Source organism: Penicillium cataractarum (genome assembly GCF_028827025.1).
Source record: "Penicillium cataractarum strain IBT 29864 chromosome Unknown utg000005l, whole genome shotgun sequence".
NCBI lineage: Eukaryota > Fungi > Ascomycota > Eurotiomycetes > Eurotiales > Aspergillaceae > Penicillium > Penicillium cataractarum.
Genome location: NW_026622741.1, coordinates 2533210 through 2554322, shown reverse-complemented (window position 1 = coordinate 2554322; position 21113 = coordinate 2533210). Strand labels below are relative to the sequence as shown.

Here is a 21113-nt window from a genome sequence, read left to right as displayed (position 1 = left end):
CGTTGAAGCATGCATACGCCGTTGTTATCAGCAGATGAGTCGGAGGCACTTTCCACCAAATTCAGGAACGCCGTCGGAGACGTATTGCATGGACGAATCAGGACTCCGTAAAGTTCCGAGGGAGGCGTTTAATGAGGGGAAGGGTCCCCGAAGGGACTGGAGACAACCAATGCGGAGACAAACTCTATCACTAAATGGGTAGTTCCCGAGGGACGATTGGTACCCCGCAAGTTTCACGAGGAGGGTCTGACGAAGAATTTATTTTGACATATATCTGTCCGAATAAGCAACTATATCTATCATTCCTTGTATACCAATCTATCCAATCGTTCTGATCATCTTACGTTCTTCTCATCACCATGGGCCGCAAGTATCGTAACCCGCTCACCAATCCACTACACTATGCCACGCCTCAACTACACACCGGACCTCCAGCCACATACGCTGCTGCCCAGCGAGGTCTTACTAGCTATGACTACGGTACGTTAATTAATCGAAAAGACAACAGAAAGCAAGCATTGTAATTACTAACTTCCATCCCAATCCAAAGTAATCATCGGCGCCGGCGCAGCAGGCTGCGTCCTAGCCAACAAACTCTCCTCAGACAAAAACGTCTCAGTCCTCCTCCTCGAAGCCGGCGGCGACAACACAAAAGTCTTCGAATCCAAAGTCCCCATCCTCTTCTCCAAACTCTTCCACACCAAACATGACTGGGACTATTACACCGTCGAACAGCCCCAACTAGCAAACCGCTCCCTCTACTGGCCCCGAGGCAAAATCCTCGGCGGTTCCTCCTCCCTCAACGCAATGATGTACCACCACTGCTCGAAATCCGACTTTGACGAATGGGCTGCTACACATGGCTGCGAGGGATGGAGCTATTCAGATCTGGCCCCATTCTTGCGAGGAATGGAGCGGTTTACTCCCCACCCTGGGCGGCCCGCGATCGATCCCCAGCATCGCGGGTCCACTGGGCAGTGGCAGACGGGGTATTCGTGGTTATCTGAGATTGTCGAGAAGGGCTTCTTGCCTGCTTGTCAAGACGTGCAGATCCCGGCTATTGAGGATGTGAATACCCAACAGGGTAGTCTGGGTGTGACAAGGTTCCAGACTTTTATCGATACGAAGGGTCAGCGGTCGTCGCTGGCTACGGCTTTCCTGACGCCAGAAGTATTAGCGCGGCCCAATTTATATGTTGCGTGCAATGTCCGTGTTACCCGTGTGCTGTTTGATCAACTCACGACTAAGGAGCCGACGGCCATTGGAGTCGAGTTCCAGACTAGTCGTGGTGGTGAGCGCTTCGAGGTCCACGCAAGACGGGAGGTTATCCTCTCCGGGGGAGCAGTTAATACACCGCAGACGCTATTGCTGAGTGGTATCGGTCCAGCTGAAACACTGAAAGCTCATGGTATCCCAACTATCAGAGAGAATGAGGCGGTTGGTCGCAATCTGAAAGACCATCTATGCACGACGCCGGTCATCGTCAAGGCCAAGGACGGCGTCACACTGGACTACCTGGCCAACGAAATCAAGGCCCTTCCAGCACTGGCTCGCTGGTTATTGACCGGTGGTGGTCCTCTGTCCAGTAACGTCGGCGAGGCAGCTGCTTTTATTCGATCCACCGACTATCAATTCCCGCAGACAGTGAATGCCCCGAATGATTTCACCTCTGGTAAAAACGCACCAGACCTCGAAATCATCGGCGCCCCACTAGCATTCATCCACCACGGCGAAGAAAAGCCAATCGACAACAGCAGCGTCTTCAGCATCGTTCCCATCGGTCTTCGCCCACAAAGTCACGGCACAGTATCAATCAAGAGCCGAGACGTCTTTGATGCGCGTAAGTCTGCCCTAAGTAGCCCCTAACTGAATATCAAAATATCAAAGGCAACCCAAAACTAACAACACCCCAATAAACAGCAATAATTGACCCAAAATACCTCACCGACAAAACCAACAACGACCGCAACGTCCTCCTAATCGGCCTGCGCGTCTGCCTAAAACTCCTCCAAAGCCCCTCCTTCAAAAACTACTTCGAACCCATCCCCCCAAACGACGACCCGACCTCTTACTGGTGGCCCTACTCCAGCAGCGACGTCGACAAAATCACCGACGAGCAACTGCTGCGCTTCATGGATGAAAAGGCGTTTACTTTGTACCACCCCGTGGGGTCAGCGCGCATGGGTCCCTCGCCGGGGACGAGTGTGGTTGATCTGGAGTGTCGGGTGCATGGGGTTAAGTGTTTGCGTGTTATGGATGCGAGTGTGTTTCCGGAACAGATTAGTGGGCATCCGACGGCGCCTATTGCTGCTATGGCGGCGAAGTTGAGTAAGATGATTAGTGAGGGGGTGCGGTTGGAAGTCCTGTTGGGGCGAATTTGTGAGGGTTAGGTAGAGGGGAGTAGTTTGTTTTTTCTAGTAGCGAAGATATCTTTGGTTGATTATATTTGATATTGTAGGTAGAGTGGAATCGAATGTAGTATGACTTGAAATTTATCTGCTGTTAATCGTACTTAAGAGAGCAATAATCAGAATGGACCACATGGATCACCAAGATAGCACCAAGTCTACAAAGCTCACCGGCTATTCATATTCCTAGAAAATACGTAAAGGCGAAATCAGCCGTCAGACAAGAAACGCGTAATCAAGAATCGATCCCTGCATTTGAGGCAATGAAAGAAGCAAATTGATGCAAAGGATCAATCACATCAATAAAGCCCGTACTTGCATCATAAAAAGATGGGGGCCATGGCGAAAAAATCAGGCCAGGTGGCATCTACGGCTACTGTAGGACCCCGTTCGTATACTCGGGCTGGGATGCAAGGGAGAGAACCATGAAGATTGGATGATCTCACCCATAGGAATAACTTTGGAAGTGTCAGGTGTCAGCAGTGGAACAGTCCAAGAGGGAAAATACTGAAGCACTTGCGCTGAAAATTGGAGACGTCGGGCGTATCTACAAGCCTTACAGAGCTCTAACATGGACAATGATTATTATTCAACTAAATCGTTGAAACGGTGTGGATATTATTTCTATTTGCTAATGTTTAGATTAGCAGCAGACCCCACGGGTCAAGAGGGAGCCTTGAATGTTGAGGAAACAAAACAAGAAGCAACAAGGACTCCCTCCGACCCGCACCCCCGGACTCCGAGGATTAATGCCCCTGCAGGATCAATCCACACAACTCGGGGGGCTGGTCGAGTAGTGAAAAGGTGGTATGGTTGTTGAAGACTTTCGCTCCGCAAAAACGCCAAAAACTTCCCGTTCCCAGCCGATGAATAGTGGTATCATGTTGAATTTTGTCTTCGCCGTAAGGCCCGTCTTTTGGGGCGACCATGCAGAATAATGAAACAAGGAAAAGGGAAAAAAAGAAGAGGGAACAAAGGGCCGAGCCTTTCCATCATCTGGAAAGGACCCAAACTTTTTGTCACAAGAAAGGTTTGTGTAGTTTTATAAAAAATGTCTATGCACGTGCTTTGAGTTGTTGAAAACAAAGCATACTCATCACAGTCGTCACAATGTTCTTCCCGAGGTCACCATACGGAGACCTGCTTAGAACTTGAGGGCCTTGGGCTTCTCCCAGGAGAAGCTCTGGTTGGTGAAGTGACCGTTCTTGGCGGTCTGGATGTAGATGGGCTTGGCCAGGTCAAGATCCTTGACGATCACACCGGGGCGGAGATCAAAGTTGTTGCGGATGATCTGGACCAGCTCGTCGGAGGTCTTGTCGCTAGTGCCGTAGGTCTCGACGAAGATGGAGAGGGGCTCAGCGACACCAATGGCGTAGGAGAGCTGAACGAGGGCACGGCGGGCAAGGCCGGCGTTGACCAGAGACTTGGCGATCCAGCGCGCAACATAGGCGGCCGAACGGTCGACCTTGGAGTAGTCCTTGCCGGAGAAGGCACCACCACCGTGAGCACCCCAGCCACCGTAGGTGTCGACGATGATCTTACGGCCAGTGAGACCGGCGTCACCCTGGGGACCACCGATGACGAAGCGGCCAGAGGGCTGCATGTGGTAGACGGTGCGGTCATCGAGCAGCTCAGCGGGGATGACCTTGCGGACAATCTTCTCCTTCAGGACAGTGCGGAGCTCCTCAGTGGAGACATCGTCAGTGTGCTGGGCAGAGATGACGACGGTGTCGACGCGCAGAGGCTTGACGGCACCGTTGTCGTGGGCGTACTCAATAGTGACCTGAGTCTTGGTGTCAGGGAGCAACCAGGGGATGGAGCCGTCGTTACGGGCGGCCTTCATGGCAGCGTTGAGCTTGTGAGAGAGCAGGATGGTCAGGGGGAGGAGCTCGGGGGTCTCGTCGGTGGCATAACCGAACATGATACCCTGGTCACCAGCACCGAGCTTCTCAAGAGCCTCGTCGTAGTGGAGACCCTGAGCGATATCGGGAGACTGCTGCTCAATGGCAACGAGGACGTTGCAGGTCTTGTAGTCGAAACCCTTCTCGGAGGCATCGTAACCGATGTCCTTGATGGCGTTACGGATGACCTTCTGGTAGTCCAGCTGGGCCTTGGTGGTGATCTCACCGAAGACCATGATCATACCTGGAGGGAATGCATGTCAGATTCTGGGGGGCCACTTCGGGGTTGGGGGAGGGAAGTAAGACGGATTCCCGAGGGGTCCCCGAGAAAAGGAAAAAAAAAACTTACCAGTCTTGGTGGCAGTCTCGCAAGCAACCTTGGAGAGGGGGTCCTCAGCCAAGCAGGCATCGAGGATGGCATCGGAAACCTGGTCGCTATAGAAGGGAGGAGGGTTAGGATTGAATCGGATGGCATTGGGGTTTTTCCCTCAGGGGCAAAAAAAAAACTCACGCAATCTTATCGGGGTGACCCTCACCGACGGACTCGGAGGTGAAGAGGAAGGTGTTGGGCTGCGAACCGGTTGCAAGGGAACCCATTGTGACGAATTGTGTGACTTGAAGAAGTCTTTAAGGGGAGAGAAAAAAGAGAGGGAGAGAGGATGAATGAAGAAAGAAGAGGGAGGGAGGAGAAGAAGAAGAAGGAAGAGAAGACGAGGGGGGGGGAAAGTAATAATTAGGTGGGGTTTTTTTCTGCGGCCCAGTGGCAGAATAAAAGTACTCGGCCTGTACGTTGGTCGCCAATGGTGGTGTGGTGGTGCACGTGGGTACAACCGAAGTCACTACTTGGGGCCAGTTGAACTAGTGGCCACTCTGCAGAAGAGTTGAATGAATGGGTTCCAATGTCCGATTGTTCCTCGTACTTTCTATCCCGGAAACTCTCCCACACCGTAGACCGTGGGGCTGGTCACTCACCGCCTGCACCCGTCAGCCCTCCCCGATTGCGCCATCCCGTGGATCTGCCGGGCGGTCACGACTGGCAGATCTCAGCCCCTCCGGCAAGTGCGAAATTCTTGTTACCCGGCTCGATAAGCTGATATGAAAAGCTGCCCATAATTTTATCTGTTGAAGCTCACAAGGACCCAGCACTAGCACTAGCACCAACGCTTACGGCCCATCATGTCCAAGTTCGGTGTCCTGGTTATGGGCCCTGCGGGTGCAGGCAAGACCACTTTTAGCAACTCCCTCATCCAGCACCTGCAGAGCACCCGCCGCAGCTGCTTCTACGTCAACCTCGATCCGGCCGCCGAGAACTTTGCCTACCAGCCCGACCTCGACATCCGCGAGCTCATCACCCTCGAAGATGTCATGGAAGAGCTGGGCCTGGGTCCTAACGGCGGCCTCATCTACTGTTTCGAGTTCCTCCTCCAAAACCTCGAATTCCTGACCGAAGCCCTCGACCCGCTGAGCGAGGAATACCTGATCATCTTCGACATGCCCGGCCAGATCGAGCTTTACACACACATCCCTCTCCTCCCATCATTAACGCAGTTCCTTTCCCGTCAAGGACCCCTGAATATCAACCTCTGCGCCGCCTACCTCCTCGAAAGTACCTTCGTCGTCGACAAAGCCAAGTTTTTCGCCGGCACCCTCAGCGCCATGTCGGCCATGCTGATGCTGGAAATTCCTCATGTCAACATTCTCAGCAAGATGGACCAGGTGCGGGATATGGTGACGCGTCGGGAATTGAGGCGGTTCGCCAATGTCGATGTGCAACTTTTACAAAAAGATGACGAGGATGTCGGGGCTCCAGCCAATCCTATGGCGAAGGATGCTTTGATGAGCGGTGGCTCGTTCAACCAGCTCAACCGGGCGGTGGCACAGTTGATTGATGATTTCAGCATGGTCTCGTTCCTGCAGTTGGATGTTTCGGACGAGGACAGCGTTGCGGGTGTTCTGAGCCATATTGATGATGCCATTCAATACCACGAGGCTCAAGAGCCTAGGGAGCCCAAGGATGAGCAAGAGGTGAATTACGAGGAATAAAGAGCGAGGTATTCGCAACCATCATAACAGCACCTCGAGCTTTGTCGAGGACTCTCATCGACAAAAATCCCCGCAAGTTACACACGGTTATACTCGGTACTTTTGCCTAGCAACGAGTCCGAGATCTCCCGTGGCCTGACATACGCCATTTCATCCATGCACATCACCGAGTCATACTCAGCCTATAAACAGCGACAGCGTGTCGCAAATCCCCGTTCTAATGACGAAATTCCGGCCCCAATTGTGAAGCCCTGTCCCGCAATTACGGATGTGGGGCTGATTGTACTGGAGATCACATCTCACCAAGCATTTATGTGGAGTTCTTTTTTGGTCTTGCCTTTTGTTTCCAATCTACCCTACGATTACTACCATTGCGACTCTGTTGATCAAGAAAAGTCGATATGAAAAAACCAATTATCTAATTTCATAGACTTCCATAATCAACACCTCATGACTGATGAACATGTGCAAAGCCCAGGAATCCCAAATTCCAGACCAATCTAGGATTAAGAAGAACAGAATAAACCGTAACTAACAGACAAGACGCCATGTCTGTCCATTCAAACCCGCAATATCCAGCGCCAGCAATGTAAAGTTCCCCCAGAGGATTCAACCATCATCTCCCTATACCCCTACAACCATCCACCCTTCCCTTTCCCCTTCCCACCAGCAGAACCCTCAACAATAGCCAAACCCTCATCCAAAAACCCCATCAAAAACCCCCAAACCCTACCCGCATCCTGAACAGCCTGCTCCCCACCAACATTCCAAACATAAACACCCACCCCAACAACAGTTCCCCAGAACACCAGTCGCACAATAAACCTCACCCACCACATAACCCACCACACCACGAACCGCCGTATATAGTCCAGGATAATCAGCGAGAGTAGCAGGGTGGCTGCTAGGACCAGCGCGGACATGAGGTCGGGCATGGTGCTTGAGCTGAGCGTTGTGGCGAGGAGGTGCGAGAGCGGTGTTAGGATGTAGGGGTCCACGAGGGAGGTGCGTAGGGTGGTCAGGTGGCTTGTTAGGTGGGTGTGGGCTGTTGAGTGGAGGTAGGTGTATGTTGCGTTTGTGAGGATTGTTTGGAGGGGTTCTAGTGCGTTGTTAGAATGGTGATGGGTTTGGGGGTTGGGAGGAAGGGGCTGGGGTTTACCTGGGAGGTGATCCATGGTTTCTTTCTTGTGTGAGGTTTTGTTATGAAATGTCTTGAGTTGTTTGGTGGTTTCGAGGGTTTGAGAGTGATTTAGATGGTGGGTTGGTAGCTGATATGGTAGACTGCGAGGACAAAGAAGCTTTGTTTGCGAGGGTGTGCTATTTTGGAACCCGAGGTGTAGACGAGACGTTTTTGATAAGTTTGAACAGGAAAATAGAGAGATTGAAGGGTAGGAGGAGGCGTATATAGCAATGCGACGGTAGACAAAGGTGGAAGATGGAAAGTGAAGGTCGGAGCTCAATCCGCGAAAGCTGCGGAGATAAGACGGTGCAAAACAAACAAACAGTTGCAGCCATAACAGGACCATTCCAAGTCTAAGTCTACAACCAAGCTACAAGATGAAGATCAAATGAATAAAAATAATACAAGTCTTTCCCAATGGAAAGTACTGTACAGTCGATAATTATATACCAAATAGCAAAGTAAGTAAGTAGTGGTGATGTGTATATACAAGCGCAAGTGGGTGACACTCGTAAAATGGACAACCGTGGCTCCCAGCACGAGGTCTGCGCGACGCCACGCGCACGATATAACGGTCCAAGATCCAAATCCAATGTGAGAAAAGAAAAGTCAAACAAATTAGACACAGATATTAAACAGAAAATAACAACGCTTGGGAAACCAAAAACTCCTAGACACCCGACTTCTCCAACCACCAAGGTTGGAGGTGTGTCCCGATGCAGATGCAGATGAGGTGGTATAGGCAAGGAAAGCAGTAAAAAAAATGTAAATAGAAATGAACGGGACCTAAATGGAAGCGCAAACACTTTTTCAAATAGCATCAAAAGTGTACGCCCGTTACATCAAAGACCGAAGGGTTTCCCTCTCGGCCTGAATGTCTGCCTGTAAGCGGCGGGTCTGGCGGAGAGCCTCGTCCCTGTAATAAACGAACAGGGTTAGCTTGACGCCCCCAAACACGATGTATCTCGTATCCGAGCCGGGATGAGATCGGAATCATCATCCGCGGAATTAACGGGTTGGTGCAAAGTGTAAAAAAAAGTTTTAACGTACCTGTCAGATTGCAGCTGGGCCACATCAACTTGTGCGCGGTTCATCCGTCCTACTACTTCCTCCATCTCCATGTCTACATCACGAATAGCTCGCTCCAGAGCCTTGACGTGCTTCTCCAGTACTTCGGCGCGGACAACGGTCGCCAGGGGGACGCCCTCACCACTAGTGGTCTTGTCCAGGCGTGGGGACCGGCCGGCGAAGGGTGTGTTTGGTGGTCGTGGGGAGAGGCTGGCGGGTGTGCGAGAGCCGTTCTTCATGCGCTGGAGCTGGGCATTGTGGTTCTCTTTCAGCAGGCGGATCTCTTCCTCGTGCTTGCCGAGTTCCTCTTCGGAATGGTTCTGGGCATTCAGGAGGTTCTCTTCCAGCTCCTTCATGCGGTTCTGCAGAGCGTTGATGCGCTCAACGGAGATTTGCTGGTCGCGCTCGCCCTTGTCGATGGCCGTTGCCAGACGGCCGCGAAGGGAACTGTTGACTTGCAGTTGCTGGTGGACATAGCCAGCGAGTTCATTGCTGCGGATGTTGATCGCCTCCAGGTCAGCAGACTCGCCGCTGGCCTCGGCTTGTTGCCGGTCTGCTTGGAGTTGTTGGAAGGCAGATTCCAATGAAGAAGAGGTGGCCATGACCTCGGCAAAGCTTTCCTGGTCCGCCTCGAGCCATTCGGGTACTTCGGTATCGTGTTCTTGAAGGAGAACCCGAAGAGAGCTAGTCTCTTGCTCGGCACGGTCAAGATCCATCTTGAGACCCGCCAAATTCTTCTCGCACTGCCACTTGCCATCCAGCGCATCCTCGGCGCGCATGCGGAGGTGGTTCACCTCGTCACGCAGGCTGCGTACTTCGCGCTCATAACCCATTTTACGAGGTGGGCCGGCTTCCTGAGCGCGCAGAACCTCAGCTTCGAGAAGGCGAGTGTGCTTCATAAACTCGCGCTCCTGGTAAGCATGGCGGTCCAAAAGGCTTCTCAATGTACGGTGGAGAGCATCTCGCTGGGTCTCGATATCCTTGACCTTGTCGACCAGCGACTCGCGTGTCTCTCCCCGGTCCTTATTACCAGATACAGAGTTGGAGCGGGACAAGGAACCGGAGCGCGCCAGACCAATGGTAGGCTTGCGGGCGAGCGAGTTGGATCGTGAAAGACCAAACGCCGAGTTGCGCTTCACTTGTATACTGTCCTCTTCGGCAATTGATGCGAACCGTCCGCCTTGCAGCTGCGCTAGTGAAGCGTTCTCAATCTTCAAGGCCTCAATCTCTTCGATCAATCGCTGCATCTCCGCCGCGGGAGGTGCCTGCACGACAGGCGCTGCTTTTCCTTCTCGAAGGATATCGCGCTCGTTCCGCAACTGTTCCAGTTCAACGCGCATGGCTGTGAGTAAATCTTCAAAGTTGTCTTTTGATTGACGTTCCTCCAACAGCTTCCGCCGCGTGTTCTCCAAAGCAGTCTCCAACTCTTTCGTTTTAGATGAGAGATCTGATAGATCCGTTCGTTCTCGCCGAAGCTAACAAATACCGTCAGTTAAGAACTCTCTATATGCCGCTAAAAAGCCTCAAACTCACCTGCTGAACCTGGTTCTCTAGTATTTGAACGTGCGATTCAGACGCAGTTCGCTGCATGCGCTCTTCCTGGAGCCTCTGCGAAAACTCAGCCTTCAATTGCGCGCGTTCCTGCTCCGCGCCCCGACGAATCTTCTCAATATCTTCCTGTCGGTCCGGACCATATCGAATAGAACTAGTACCCGAATCAGAGAAGTAGTCACTCGTCCGGCGATTGACTTCCGGTCCCTCTGTTTGGAAACGCTCGATCAGATCTTCCAATTCCATTTCGCGACGAATCGACCCCGCCAATTCGGAACTGATCTCACGCAACTCATTCTCAAGATCGGCCAACTTGGACGCATATACAGTATCGTGAGCGCTAAGTGTCCCTAATGACGGAGTCCGTGCAGGCGGGCCAAAGCCACCGGCTTTGGTGTCGTATGAAGAAGGGGGTCTCATCGGGACGTTGGCTAGGGGAGGCATGGGAGAAGGCATAGGTGATCGGCCGCCGTCGGAAATCTCGGTACTGGAAGACTCGGCGCCAGGCGAGGTTGCGGTATTAGCCTTCCAGCCAAAGAAGGAGCTAATTTTGTTTCCGGGGGTTTTAGGCTGTCTGGGATCGGCGTGGCCCATGGACATGGATCGTGGATCGACATCAATCTGCAAAGGAGGTGGGCGGTTCATCGGAGGGTGCAAGGCCATACTCGTCGCGCGGCGCTGAGTAGGGGGTGGCGAGTTCAAGATTGGAATAAATGGCTCGCTCACTAGACGACTGTGCAGGGGGGTTCCAAAGCCGCTTCCATTCGTGAACTGGTTCTCGTAATCTTCGTCAAAATAGTCGGCGCTTTCGTCGTCGTCGTCGTCTTCGTCCTCAACCACGGACCGGAGAAACGCAGCTGTTGGGGCGGTATCTATACGGAGAGATTTGGCAGGGTGTCGGCCTCGGGAGTATCTAGGAAATCGCGAAGAAGGTAAGCGATGAAAGGTCTTCCAGGTCTTGGGGAAGCGAGACAGCATGGATCGCCCATGTCCATCATGTTCCCCCCGAACACGCGATGAACTCCTGCTTGGCAATTGTGGCTTTTTTTGCTTCGTCACAAAGAAATGAAACGTGGAGCAGTCATAGGCTAGCCAAAATTGTGGGTATATCAGGTAGGTTCGTGCGGTGTCCGGGGAGGGAGTATATATTGATGGGATGATAAGAGCGGAACAGGGGGAGTGGAACAATGGCGTCGCATACCTATTGGAATTCCTTGGCACAGATGTAAAGGAGTCGCCTCCCTCGACGGACGAAGGGGATATAGAACCGACAGCAGAATGAGGAATGGGAGGGGCTTTATTCTTGATCGAAAGGGGAGAGGAAAGGTGGACAGGGTCGATCACAGGACTGGCATGCTGGTCCTGCAACGGCGGCGGGACGGGCTTTCGGTGCAAAGATACCGGTACTTGTGGTTGATCGTAGGATAGATCGTAATCTTGGCCCGAAATAGAGGAGGAATGGTGGTGATCGTAGACTTGCGACGAAAGGGGAGGTGGGGAGTTGTGGGAGTAATAGTCCAGGCCGGAGGAAGAGGAGGAGCTGGCTCTGGAAGCAGCGGAGTAGCGACTAGTCGGAGTGTCTGGGGGAGGATTGATATCCGTAGTCGAAGTAGTAGTAGTAGGAGGAGGAGGCACAGTAGTATCAACCGGTGTCGCAGTGGGATGAGGAATGGGATCTGAAGACCGAGAAGCGGGAGAGCCCCGAGTTGGAGCAGGAGTAGGAGACGCCATGAAACCAGCCTAGTGAGGATCAAAAAATAGCCATCGATCGACAGTCCATACCGATTCACACGGGACAAAGAATGGAGATTGGACTAGGGGATGAAAGAGGGGAAAGCAATTGGCACGCGCTCGAGTGAGTGGCTCAAAGGGGAAAGGATGGAGTGGTCTGTTTTGTTCGAGACTATCAAAAGATAATCAAGAGAGAGTTCAGGAACATCCCAAAAAATTGGAGAATAAAATAAAAAGAAAATAAAAAGGGAATTTAAAAAAAAAGGAGGAAAGTTGAGTACGGAGTCAGAGTCGACCAGAGGACTAAAGATGTGGTCAGCTTAGCGCTGTTCTGAAAGACGGGCGATTAGCGCTGGGCCAAGCCTGTGGGCTCCTCTGGTTAGCCACTGGGAGTTGCTGCTGTCTCGCTGCTTGTCTAACTTCTAGTCCTTCCAGTCCTTCTGGTCCAGGGGTAAAAAAAAGGGCAGGGAGAGAAAGTAGTTTAGCGTTTGGCACAATTTAGCGCCCTTGACCCGGATAAGTCAAGCGTAAGTGGAGCAAAGGCCCCTCTTTCTGCATGGATGGTCTGGATGGATTGCATCTGATTGGCACTGCAATACAATGGGCGCGCTGAGAGCGGCTTGCCAAGGTGCGCTCTGGCCGGCGGTGATCGACAATGCTTGCCGATGAACGTGGTGAAGGAAATTGGGGGGCTTTTTTTTTTTTTGGTGGTTGGCGATAATGAAGCTACAGTGTTACTAAGTACTATGTACTCCGTACCTACTACCATAGGAGTCGTAAATACTCGTTGAGTAGTATAACAACCACATTCATTTTCAAGTCAATCCCTCGCAGTATTATCAGATGAAAATAGAAACTGGATTCACTAGTCCCAACTGCCAAATTGACCCCTTGAGTCGTGGATCAAGAGGTTGGATGTTGGGTCCGACCCGCGCTAGTTGCTGGCATTGAGGGGCGCTCGATTTCAGGGGTAGAACCAAGTTCTCTGCAAGTATCCTGCAGGTACTTTTGATATGTCTGAGATACGTAAAAAGTACTTCTACAGTACCTTTCCGCAACTCCTGCCCCAGGCCCAAGGTTCCTGGGGCCACGCAAGGCTGGTCAATGCCAATTGACCATGATGCCGACTGCGTATCCCGTATCGTGTCCACTGTCCATCAGCTTGGACTTTTATGCTTACTGTACTCCGTAGTATCCGATCATGATTTATGCACGGTCGGATTCTACTTGTGACGCAGCTGATGCGACGCAGCTGAGCACTGCTCGTCATTCATTCCATGGAACTACTCCTGATTAAACTTGTATAGCGTATACTCTAGGAGTAGATATTACCTACTATATAACCATGATAGATGAAGCTCCATAGTGGCATAGACACTATTAAACATGAACCTTCTTACGTACCCAATCTATATAGAAAAAAAAATGGAGCTTTCCTTCCGCTCGATATAGATTAAGGGGGTTCCCCATTTTTAACGATCCTCCAAACCTTTGAACCTTTTCCAGGCCCCTCCCCGATCAATAACTATCGTGGAAAATCGGTTTGCCCCCATTTACCTCCCAAGTGGAACCAAAAGATCCTTGCCCCCTTTTTTTTCCTTGATCCAGTGAAGCGAGCGGAGACAAAGACACTTACGTGCAGCAGTTACTCTCTTCGGCCCGTGCATGGAGTTCTAGTCCTTGGCTTCCCCCTCATCTTCATGACTCTGACAGTACGCGCCGGTCATGCTGTTCCTTTCCTAGCTAAGGTTACAGTATGGGCCAGGGCCAGCTGGCAGCAAGGCCAGTAATTCCATGAGCGAACGTGCTCCCGTCCTGCAGGGCTAACCGTAGCGCCTAGAGGGCGTTGGCTATCACCCAATCACTCATCTTCGCCTAACACTCGGGCCAGCGCCTGGCCGGCGTGGACTTCTTCAATAAGCCTGGTCTTGTTCCTGCACCGGCCAGGTCGCATTGGCCTAGCCAATCCTGCGGTAGAATGAGGGGGTCCCTGAGGGGTTCTTGGGCTGTCCCTGAGGGGGGCGTCAACTGTTCGGTTTGCCCCGTGCTGAAGTCGGTGAGGCATTGACTCGAATCAGACATGCTAGTCCTAGATTAGGAACTGTCATTCGACAATTCCATGTTTTTGTTTATCGGTGGTGATTGTCTTTGAAGCTGAAGGTATGTGCCCCACGACCAGCCACGAACTGGATACTGTGATAGAAACCTAGAAGTCAACCAACCACTCGTAGTATATGCATGGTTCTCCTAGTGCTGGGAGTCCAGACTGGTCAGCATCTGACAACCTCCTGATTTTAGAAATATATGGGGTACATGAAAGACAAGAAAAGCTGCCAGCCATGTCTCGGAACCTGCGAAGGTCCAACAGGCTGGACTCATCCTCAGGAAGCGCAAGGAAAGTACTTTGGTCGTGTGCTTGGTCCAAGTTTCGAGTCTGGGCCTATCGTTGCCTGCTCCCAGAATTCCTACAGACTGCAGTAGACTTCTTTTCTTTTTCACCAGGTGGTCTGATTCAAGATCCACTCTAGCTTGACAGCTCCAGAGTGAGTGTCCACCGTGCAAGTTTCCGCCTCGTCGCGCCGACGCGGGAAACCCGACCGTGGGCCGTCGTACAGTCCCACCACACGGTGTTTGAAGAATAAATAGGATATATTGTGCCGTTTTGGTGACGTCCCGTGGCTTGCTCTATTGTTACACCATGCGTCTTTATTGACGCCTTTTATTTATTTGAACCAACGCCCGCGTAGGGCTGCTGGCTTGCTAAGGCATAGGACGGGTAAGCCAGGGTCCACAGGGTTTATTTATATAAATTGGAGCTGTAACCAACACGAAGAGCAGATTAAAGGGGTCTACCTAAGGGTTTCACACATCTTCATGTCTTTGATTCTGTAAAAAATCGATTGTACGGCGTATTTAACGACCTGCTATTCATCACTGATCTCGAATTAATACCTGTGCTACCCAAGATGCGCTGATGGCCGATTGCATTTCGTGGGCTATCGAGCCATGCCGAAAATATGCCCTCGATTTTGGATATTGACCCTTTAGAAAGCCTATATATTCACACTGGAAATAGCCAGATTCATAGCACCATTCCCGTGAACTGCAATTGTGCATTGCAATGGAGTTATGTTCGCAAAGCTATTGAAGTCAAATGCGTTAACTAGCTCGCATTGGACCCAAGAACTGGACTTGATTGAAAGGAAATGAATTCAATAATTAGCTAGATATTCGACCTCTATTCTGTCATCCAGTCAATCTCTTCCAAGTCTAGCACTCTTCGGCCACGCGAGCTTCAGATTGATAATGTCGCGATGCCACGGAATATATTGAAACAAACAGCTCCTTAAGCATGACCGAAAATTCCGGGAATTTGCTGGCTCTTTCAACGAGATCCATTCAGAGCTGAATATTGTATCTCATCTATGATGGTGGCTAGAGGACCATCTGTCATGTTACACCTCGGATCATTCGCGATACACTCGGCGAGAAAAAGGACTCTGACAAGAACAAATATCTAAGCTAAAGCGCACGCCTTTTCTTGCCTCCATCAATTATGGGAGATCATTCGCGATAATAGCACCTCATATCCTGTGAAGACCGACTCGCTGTGACAATCGCTTTTTCCTACCAATAGCCTACGTTCCGACCGATTTATCGCAACTCTTGCTGCTTCATCAAACAAGCCAATTGCATCAAGATGTCATTTCAGACGCCCGTGTCGACAGTATCAACTCACATCGGGGGATTGGGCACAATAGATGGATTCCACTACGCCACCGGAGTGGAGCAATACTGCGGCATTCCCTATGCCTCGTTATCAAAGCGATGGACGCGCTCTATACTGAGGACATCCTGGGAAAATGACTACCACAATGGAACCGAGCTGGGGTGAGCTACGCGTCGCTAACCCCAGATTGGAATTCTCACTCACTTATATCGCAGTAACAATATGCCACGCCCGCAATTTCCGGGCTACAACACTACCAATATTTTCATACCAGTCCCTCCAAACCCCAACTTCCCCCGTAAGCCAGAAGTTGACGAAAAGACTGCTTTAGTCATGAACGTCGTTGTTCCACAACACCCAAGCCTCGAAGAAGAGAAATTCCCTGTACTCGCATGGATTCACGGGGGATCCTTGCTCTACGGCAGCGCAAACTATGGGATATACGATGCCGTGAATTTGGTCTCCCACAGTGTCGATATCGGGTGGTCCGTCGTGGTGGTGAGCTTTAATTACCGGCTGGGGCTAGGCGGTTTCCTCGCCAGTACAAAGATTGGCGAGGAATTGAAAGCAGATGGGTTCGAGGGGAACGGGAACTTTGGGTTTGCAGATCAAAAAATCGCCATGGAGTGGATTCAGGAATATATCGATCAGTTTGGAGGGGATCGAGACAACGTTACGGTTTTTGGTCAGTCGGCGGGTGGCGTCTCGATTGGACACCAGATGGCAGCGAACAATCTCATGAAGTTTGATCGGGCGATTTGCATGTCTGGACTGGGAAGTACGCTTGCACCCTTGGATTTAGATGAGCATGAGGTATTGTTTGACGCGACGTGTCGCTATTTTTCTATCGATCCCAAGGGCTCGGATGCACTTGCTCGGCTAAGGGAAGTCCCAGAACAGGAAATGGCAAATGCAGACCCTATTATCCAGGGAGTTCCTTCTGGAACAGGCAATCCCTGCAATGATGGGTGGTTCTATGCTTTTGACCCGCGACTTCAGTCATGGACTGAGGCACCGGCTTGGTTGAAATCATTTATGATAGGTGATGTGCATGATGAAGGCGTGATATTGACGATGAATGTCATGAATGACACGTACGAAACCGTGCGACAGACACTACTGGAAAGCATACAAAATGAAGTTTACGTCGACAGAATCCTTCTCGAATATGGCATCACCCAAAATACCTCGGGTCTAGACCTCAACCAAAGAGTGTGCAATATGGGAGGAGAGGCTGTCTTCAAGATCCAGAATTATCTAACTGCAAACGTTAACAAGCGATTGCAAGACGAGAAAGCTATCTTCAAGTATCACTTCGACCAGCGCTCCCGCCTGGATAATGCCTTGAATGGGATGGCGTATCACGGGTTTGATGTGGTGTATCTATTCGGCAATCTCGACAACAAGCTTAACGCTAGGGAACGCGCGATGAGACGTGACATGGCCTCTGCTTGGATCAAGTTTGCCTGGGGCCAGGAGCCGTGGCGGACTGAGTTTTGGGAGGTCTGGGGTCCAGATTCACTGGGTCAGCTGGAGACCGAGGAAGAAGATGAACATGTACACTTTTATTCAAGGTTTAAGCGCTTGTTGTTATGGGGCTCTGATGGACTGTGGGAGAAGTATTTGGTTGCACTGGACCATTTGTTGATGAAGCGAGGCAGGATGAGAACATTGGGGCATGCTCTTGATGCTGGATCATAGCATCAGTCCGAATAGACTAGGACACTATCTTCCCCATTAAGAAGCTAGAAGTGGATATTTGCCCCGAGATCAAAATCATTTATGCCAAACTAATAAATTTCTAATACATGAGCAAATGTAACTATCAGCGTGCCTTTTGTCGATTAGCGCGAGTGACAATATAGCCGCCGACGGCCAGAAGACCGGCCACCCCTGCAAGAAGCGAAGTATTGCTAAGATACGGCTCCTCATGAACCCGTCCTATTTGAGTAGGCCTCTTGTTCTTGAAAAGGTGACTACCAGAACCTGCGGCGATGTAATCCTCCCATTGCACCTGTGAAAGATTCTTCTGGTACTCAACCACAGTGCCAGACCAGTTATTGGTGATGACTCCGTCGTCTCTCTTATACCAACTGTTGCACTTGGGGTCTGCAAAGCTACTATTACGCAGTAGAGCTTGAAGTTTGTCGTTGTACTCTTTCAACGCCTCTGGTGTCGGCATGAGCGCGAGGGTCTTTCCTTGCTGTTTGGAATGAATCACCTCTCTAACCAAGGCATTCAGGTAGCGTGACTGGGCTTCGATCATGAGGATTATAGAGCTGTGGCCTGCATTCGCGTTAGAAAAGGAAGGGTCAAACTCTGGAAAGACACTTCCACTGACCAAGGTTAGTGTTGGGACCATAGAACATTCCGAAATTTGGCAAGTCCTCCACGGTGACTCCATAGTAAGCCTTCGCCCCATCCTTCCAAATATCCGCAACAGGGCGACCCTTAGTGCCATAGACCTGAATTGGATACATAAAGTCGACCGTTTTGAATCCAGTGGCTAGAATGATAAAGTCATATTTCTGCTCGCCAACGCCCTCAATCTCGATGCCCTTGCTCGTGATGCGGTTGATTCGCCGTGTCTCTAGATCGACATTGTCACGCGCCAACGTGGGATAGTAATCATCGGACAGGATAACCCTCTTACACCCAGGTGCATATTTGGGCGTCAAGATCTCCCAGAGTTCTGGATTATTCGCTAATTGTGTTTTGAGCATACCCTTGCACGCGTCTCGAATCATCTGCGCGTTGTCGGAATCATCGTCGAAGATGGCAGAGTGGAAATCCTCACGCATTTCCATCATCGCCGAACGTTTGCGCCAGCGAATAGGTGGAATGTAGGTCAATAGTGCCTTGTGGAACGCAGACACGGGGCCGTCGAGGCGAGGGATGAGCCAGTTTGGGGTTCGCTGGAAGACTGTTAGATGAGAAGCAGTCGGTGCAATTTCTGGGATGATTTGGGCCGCCGTGGCCCCTATACTGCTTGTTAGGACCTATACATAGTCTTCCAGAGGGCTAAACTAGGATATAACGAACCGTTTCCAATAATCGCAATCTTTTTTCCCTTGAAATCATAGCTCCAGTCCCATCGGGCGGAGTGCATCATTCTTCCTTGGAAATCATCGAGGCCTGGGATGTCGGGGTATCGTGGCAGGTTGAGTTGGCCGACAGCGGAGACTAGGAAATCAGAGGCAATGACATATGAGGTTGCAAACTCGCTGTCTTTCTGCCCCGATAGGTTGACAGTGACTTTCCATTTCGATTCATCATCGTCCCAACGAGCTTCTTCCACAGCCGAATTGAATCGAATGTGTTTATAGAGGCCCCATTTTTCGGCGACGCCCACTAGGTATGCCTAAAATTCATGAGAAAGATTCTCTGTCAGACTCGATCATGGGCCACGGGAGTAATGGAGAGTAGGTGCTAACTTACATAGATCTCCTCCTGGCCAGGATACTCACGAGACCATTTGGGATTTTGCTCGAAGGAATAGCTGTACAAGGTACTCCAGACTGATATGGATGAGCAGCGTGTCCGGTATGTTTTCAAGCAACAGACAACATACCATCACAGCAGCACCCAGGGTACTTTTGGTCATTCCATGTTCCGCCAATGTTACTACTTTTCTCAAGAATGACAAAGTTGCGGCAATTGTTTCGCTTGATGAGGTCTATGGCCATGTTCATGCCTTGATGCGAGGTCGGTCAGTTTCTTCCCCTCTCTAGTCATGGACAACCAACATACCGGATATTCCGGCACCAATGATGACGACAGTTGCGTTTGTAAAGTCTTTGTTTCCTACCGGAAGACGGGTACTGGAGGGAGCAGGCATCTTGACTCCGGGGTAGAAAGCGTCTCGCTCTCAAGAATCAGAAGAAAATAGTTTACCACGCCTTGCGGGGGTTGCAATCATGCCCTATATAGCCCAGTCTACGTCTGAACTATAACTTTCTTGCATACCCCGAGGCCCCCTCATCTGTACCAGTGAGTCTGCAGGAGGTCATTCGCGCCCAGTCACGTCCCGGTTGAGCACAACCTAAACAGGTCTAAGGCCACCCATAAAGCTCGCCTTGGACGGCCTATCCACACAATCTAGTGCACAAAACTGAGTTTATTCGACTCCTCTTAATGACTACAAGGGCACTCAAATGGCTCTTGAGATATTTTACAACTCCGATACTATGTCGAGAATTGCCATGATTCGGCAACGCGGAGGTGTGCGGGGAAGCTGGTTACGCACCGAGGTAGCTCGGGCTACATGAAACACCAACGGCTTTCCTGCAGAACCTTGGCTGTGCGGGGAAATTAATAACGAGAATAACAAGTTTGATTCATGGTAGCTCGATTCCCTCTCTCTCCGCTGTTTGCAAAATGTATTGCTTGACCTGGTAGTTGAGAAGATAAACCATTAGAGACACTTTCAAGGAGCCGCACGCGGAAACAGGTAAAAAGGACCGATCGAGTCAAATCAACATCAAGAACCCACTTACCTTATCATCTGGAACTAGCTCAATTGCTAGTCGTCCGTCGCCATCTCGCTTTTCTGCCTCTGCGCCTGACTTCAAGAGTAGAATCGCAGCATCACCATGACCCTCCGAGATAGCATGATGCAGTGCCGTCAGCCCGTCATTGTCAGTCGCGTTAACAGGGCTCTTTCCTTCCTCCAAGAGCATTTTGATAATAGGCACAGACCCAACGGCCGCCGCGCGGTGGAGAGGTAGTTGACCCCGAATGTCTTTTACCCGAGCGCTGCACTTATGCGCTAGCAAACTTCGGACCGTAGAAATGTTGGACTTGGAGCTTGCGAAATGCAGAGCATTCTATAAATAGTCAGCCAGAAGGCCCACTGAGCTAAAAATGGTCACCAACCTGGCCAGAATTGCTCTTCATGGTGACATCGGCACCTTTGCGCAGAAGCAAGTCGATAATTTTATCACCTTCGGCATCCTTGAGACTGGCAGCGATCATGAGAGGAGTCCATCCAGATCCGTCCTAAATAATTTAGATTTAGCTATTTAGCCCATGATAGAAGCTTGAGTTCATGGGGGAAATCTCACCTCAACATCTGGATCAAAGTTCTTGTCGGCAACCAGCAGCTCCACAATAGGTAGCCGATTGTACGCTACAGCCCAATGGATAGGAAGACGCTCATCATCGTCTTTGACAAGCGCAGTCTTGGGGTTTGCCTGAGTAGCTTTATTAGTCCGGATTGCACATCACAGATTAAAAGATATATTGTAGACCCGGTCCTCTCCGGTTGCAGAGTGCGGGTTCTGCGGGGCAGCTCGAAGCTTTGCAGATGGCGATCACTCACGTTCAACAACGATTCGGCGATTTGAGCTATCTCATGGGGTCAGAATAGATTCAACGTACAGCACCTAGTAATACATACTTTTGCCCTCACGGGCAGCCTCATGGAGAGGAAATTTAGCGTTCTGATCAGGATCCATGACGATGGCAAAGTGGAGGAATCACGATAAGAGCTGCGATAAGTA

At 50.8% G+C, this 21113-nt stretch overlaps 8 protein-coding genes across 8 annotated transcripts; 3 read left to right on the top strand and 5 right to left on the bottom strand.

Annotated features, from left to right (window-relative positions):
• Window positions 1-359: 359 nt before the first annotated feature.
• N7496_006596 (GMC family oxidoreductase) lies at window positions 360-2390 on the top strand (the record flags this gene model as incomplete). Its single annotated transcript, XM_056699525.1, has 3 exons — window positions 360-480; window positions 551-1840; window positions 1921-2390. 3 exons carry the CDS (start codon window positions 360-362, stop codon window positions 2388-2390), a joined length of 1881 nt encoding a protein of 626 aa, XP_056554938.1.
• A 1162-nt stretch (window positions 2391-3552) lies between these two features.
• N7496_006595 (S-adenosylmethionine synthetase) lies at window positions 3553-4906 on the bottom strand (the record flags this gene model as incomplete). The annotated part of the gene is made up of 3 exons (XM_056699524.1): window positions 3553-4553; window positions 4659-4744; window positions 4821-4906. The coding sequence occupies 3 exons, from the start codon at window positions 4904-4906 to the stop codon at window positions 3553-3555; spliced, it is 1173 nt and encodes a 390-aa protein (XP_056554937.1).
• A 579-nt stretch (window positions 4907-5485) lies between these two features.
• Window positions 5486-6352, top strand: N7496_006594 (putative signal sequence-binding GTPase GPN3; the record flags this gene model as incomplete). Its single annotated transcript, XM_056699523.1, has 1 exon — window positions 5486-6352. The coding sequence occupies one exon, from the start codon at window positions 5486-5488 to the stop codon at window positions 6350-6352; it is 867 nt and encodes a 288-aa protein (XP_056554936.1).
• Window positions 6353-6984: 632 nt separating this feature from the next.
• On the bottom strand, window positions 6985-7527 carry N7496_006593 (uncharacterized protein; the record flags this gene model as incomplete). Its single annotated transcript, XM_056699522.1, has 2 exons — window positions 6985-7451; window positions 7512-7527. 2 exons carry the CDS (start codon window positions 7525-7527, stop codon window positions 6985-6987), a joined length of 483 nt encoding a protein of 160 aa, XP_056554935.1.
• Window positions 7528-8369: 842 nt separating this feature from the next.
• N7496_006592 (uncharacterized protein) lies at window positions 8370-11882 on the bottom strand (the record flags this gene model as incomplete). The annotated part of the gene is made up of 4 exons (XM_056699521.1): window positions 8370-8448; window positions 8583-10075; window positions 10134-11064; window positions 11353-11882. 4 exons carry the CDS (start codon window positions 11880-11882, stop codon window positions 8370-8372), a joined length of 3033 nt encoding a protein of 1010 aa, XP_056554934.1.
• Window positions 11883-15582: 3700 nt separating this feature from the next.
• On the top strand, window positions 15583-17313 carry N7496_006591 (acetylcholinesterase; the record flags this gene model as incomplete). The annotated part of the gene is made up of 2 exons (XM_056699520.1): window positions 15583-15773; window positions 15828-17313. The coding sequence occupies 2 exons, from the start codon at window positions 15583-15585 to the stop codon at window positions 17311-17313; spliced, it is 1677 nt and encodes a 558-aa protein (XP_056554933.1).
• A 124-nt stretch (window positions 17314-17437) lies between these two features.
• N7496_006590 (flavin-containing monooxygenase) lies at window positions 17438-19450 on the bottom strand (the record flags this gene model as incomplete). Its single annotated transcript, XM_056699519.1, has 6 exons — window positions 17438-17898; window positions 17954-18592; window positions 18655-18973; window positions 19051-19130; window positions 19184-19306; window positions 19363-19450. The coding sequence occupies 6 exons, from the start codon at window positions 19448-19450 to the stop codon at window positions 17438-17440; spliced, it is 1710 nt and encodes a 569-aa protein (XP_056554932.1).
• Window positions 19451-19949: 499 nt separating this feature from the next.
• On the bottom strand, window positions 19950-21068 carry N7496_006589 (ankyrin repeat domain-containing protein; the record flags this gene model as incomplete). Its single annotated transcript, XM_056699518.1, has 6 exons — window positions 19950-20003; window positions 20109-20438; window positions 20488-20610; window positions 20676-20804; window positions 20933-20958; window positions 21011-21068. 6 exons carry the CDS (start codon window positions 21066-21068, stop codon window positions 19950-19952), a joined length of 720 nt encoding a protein of 239 aa, XP_056554931.1.
• Between the last annotated feature and the right edge of the window lie 45 nt (window positions 21069-21113).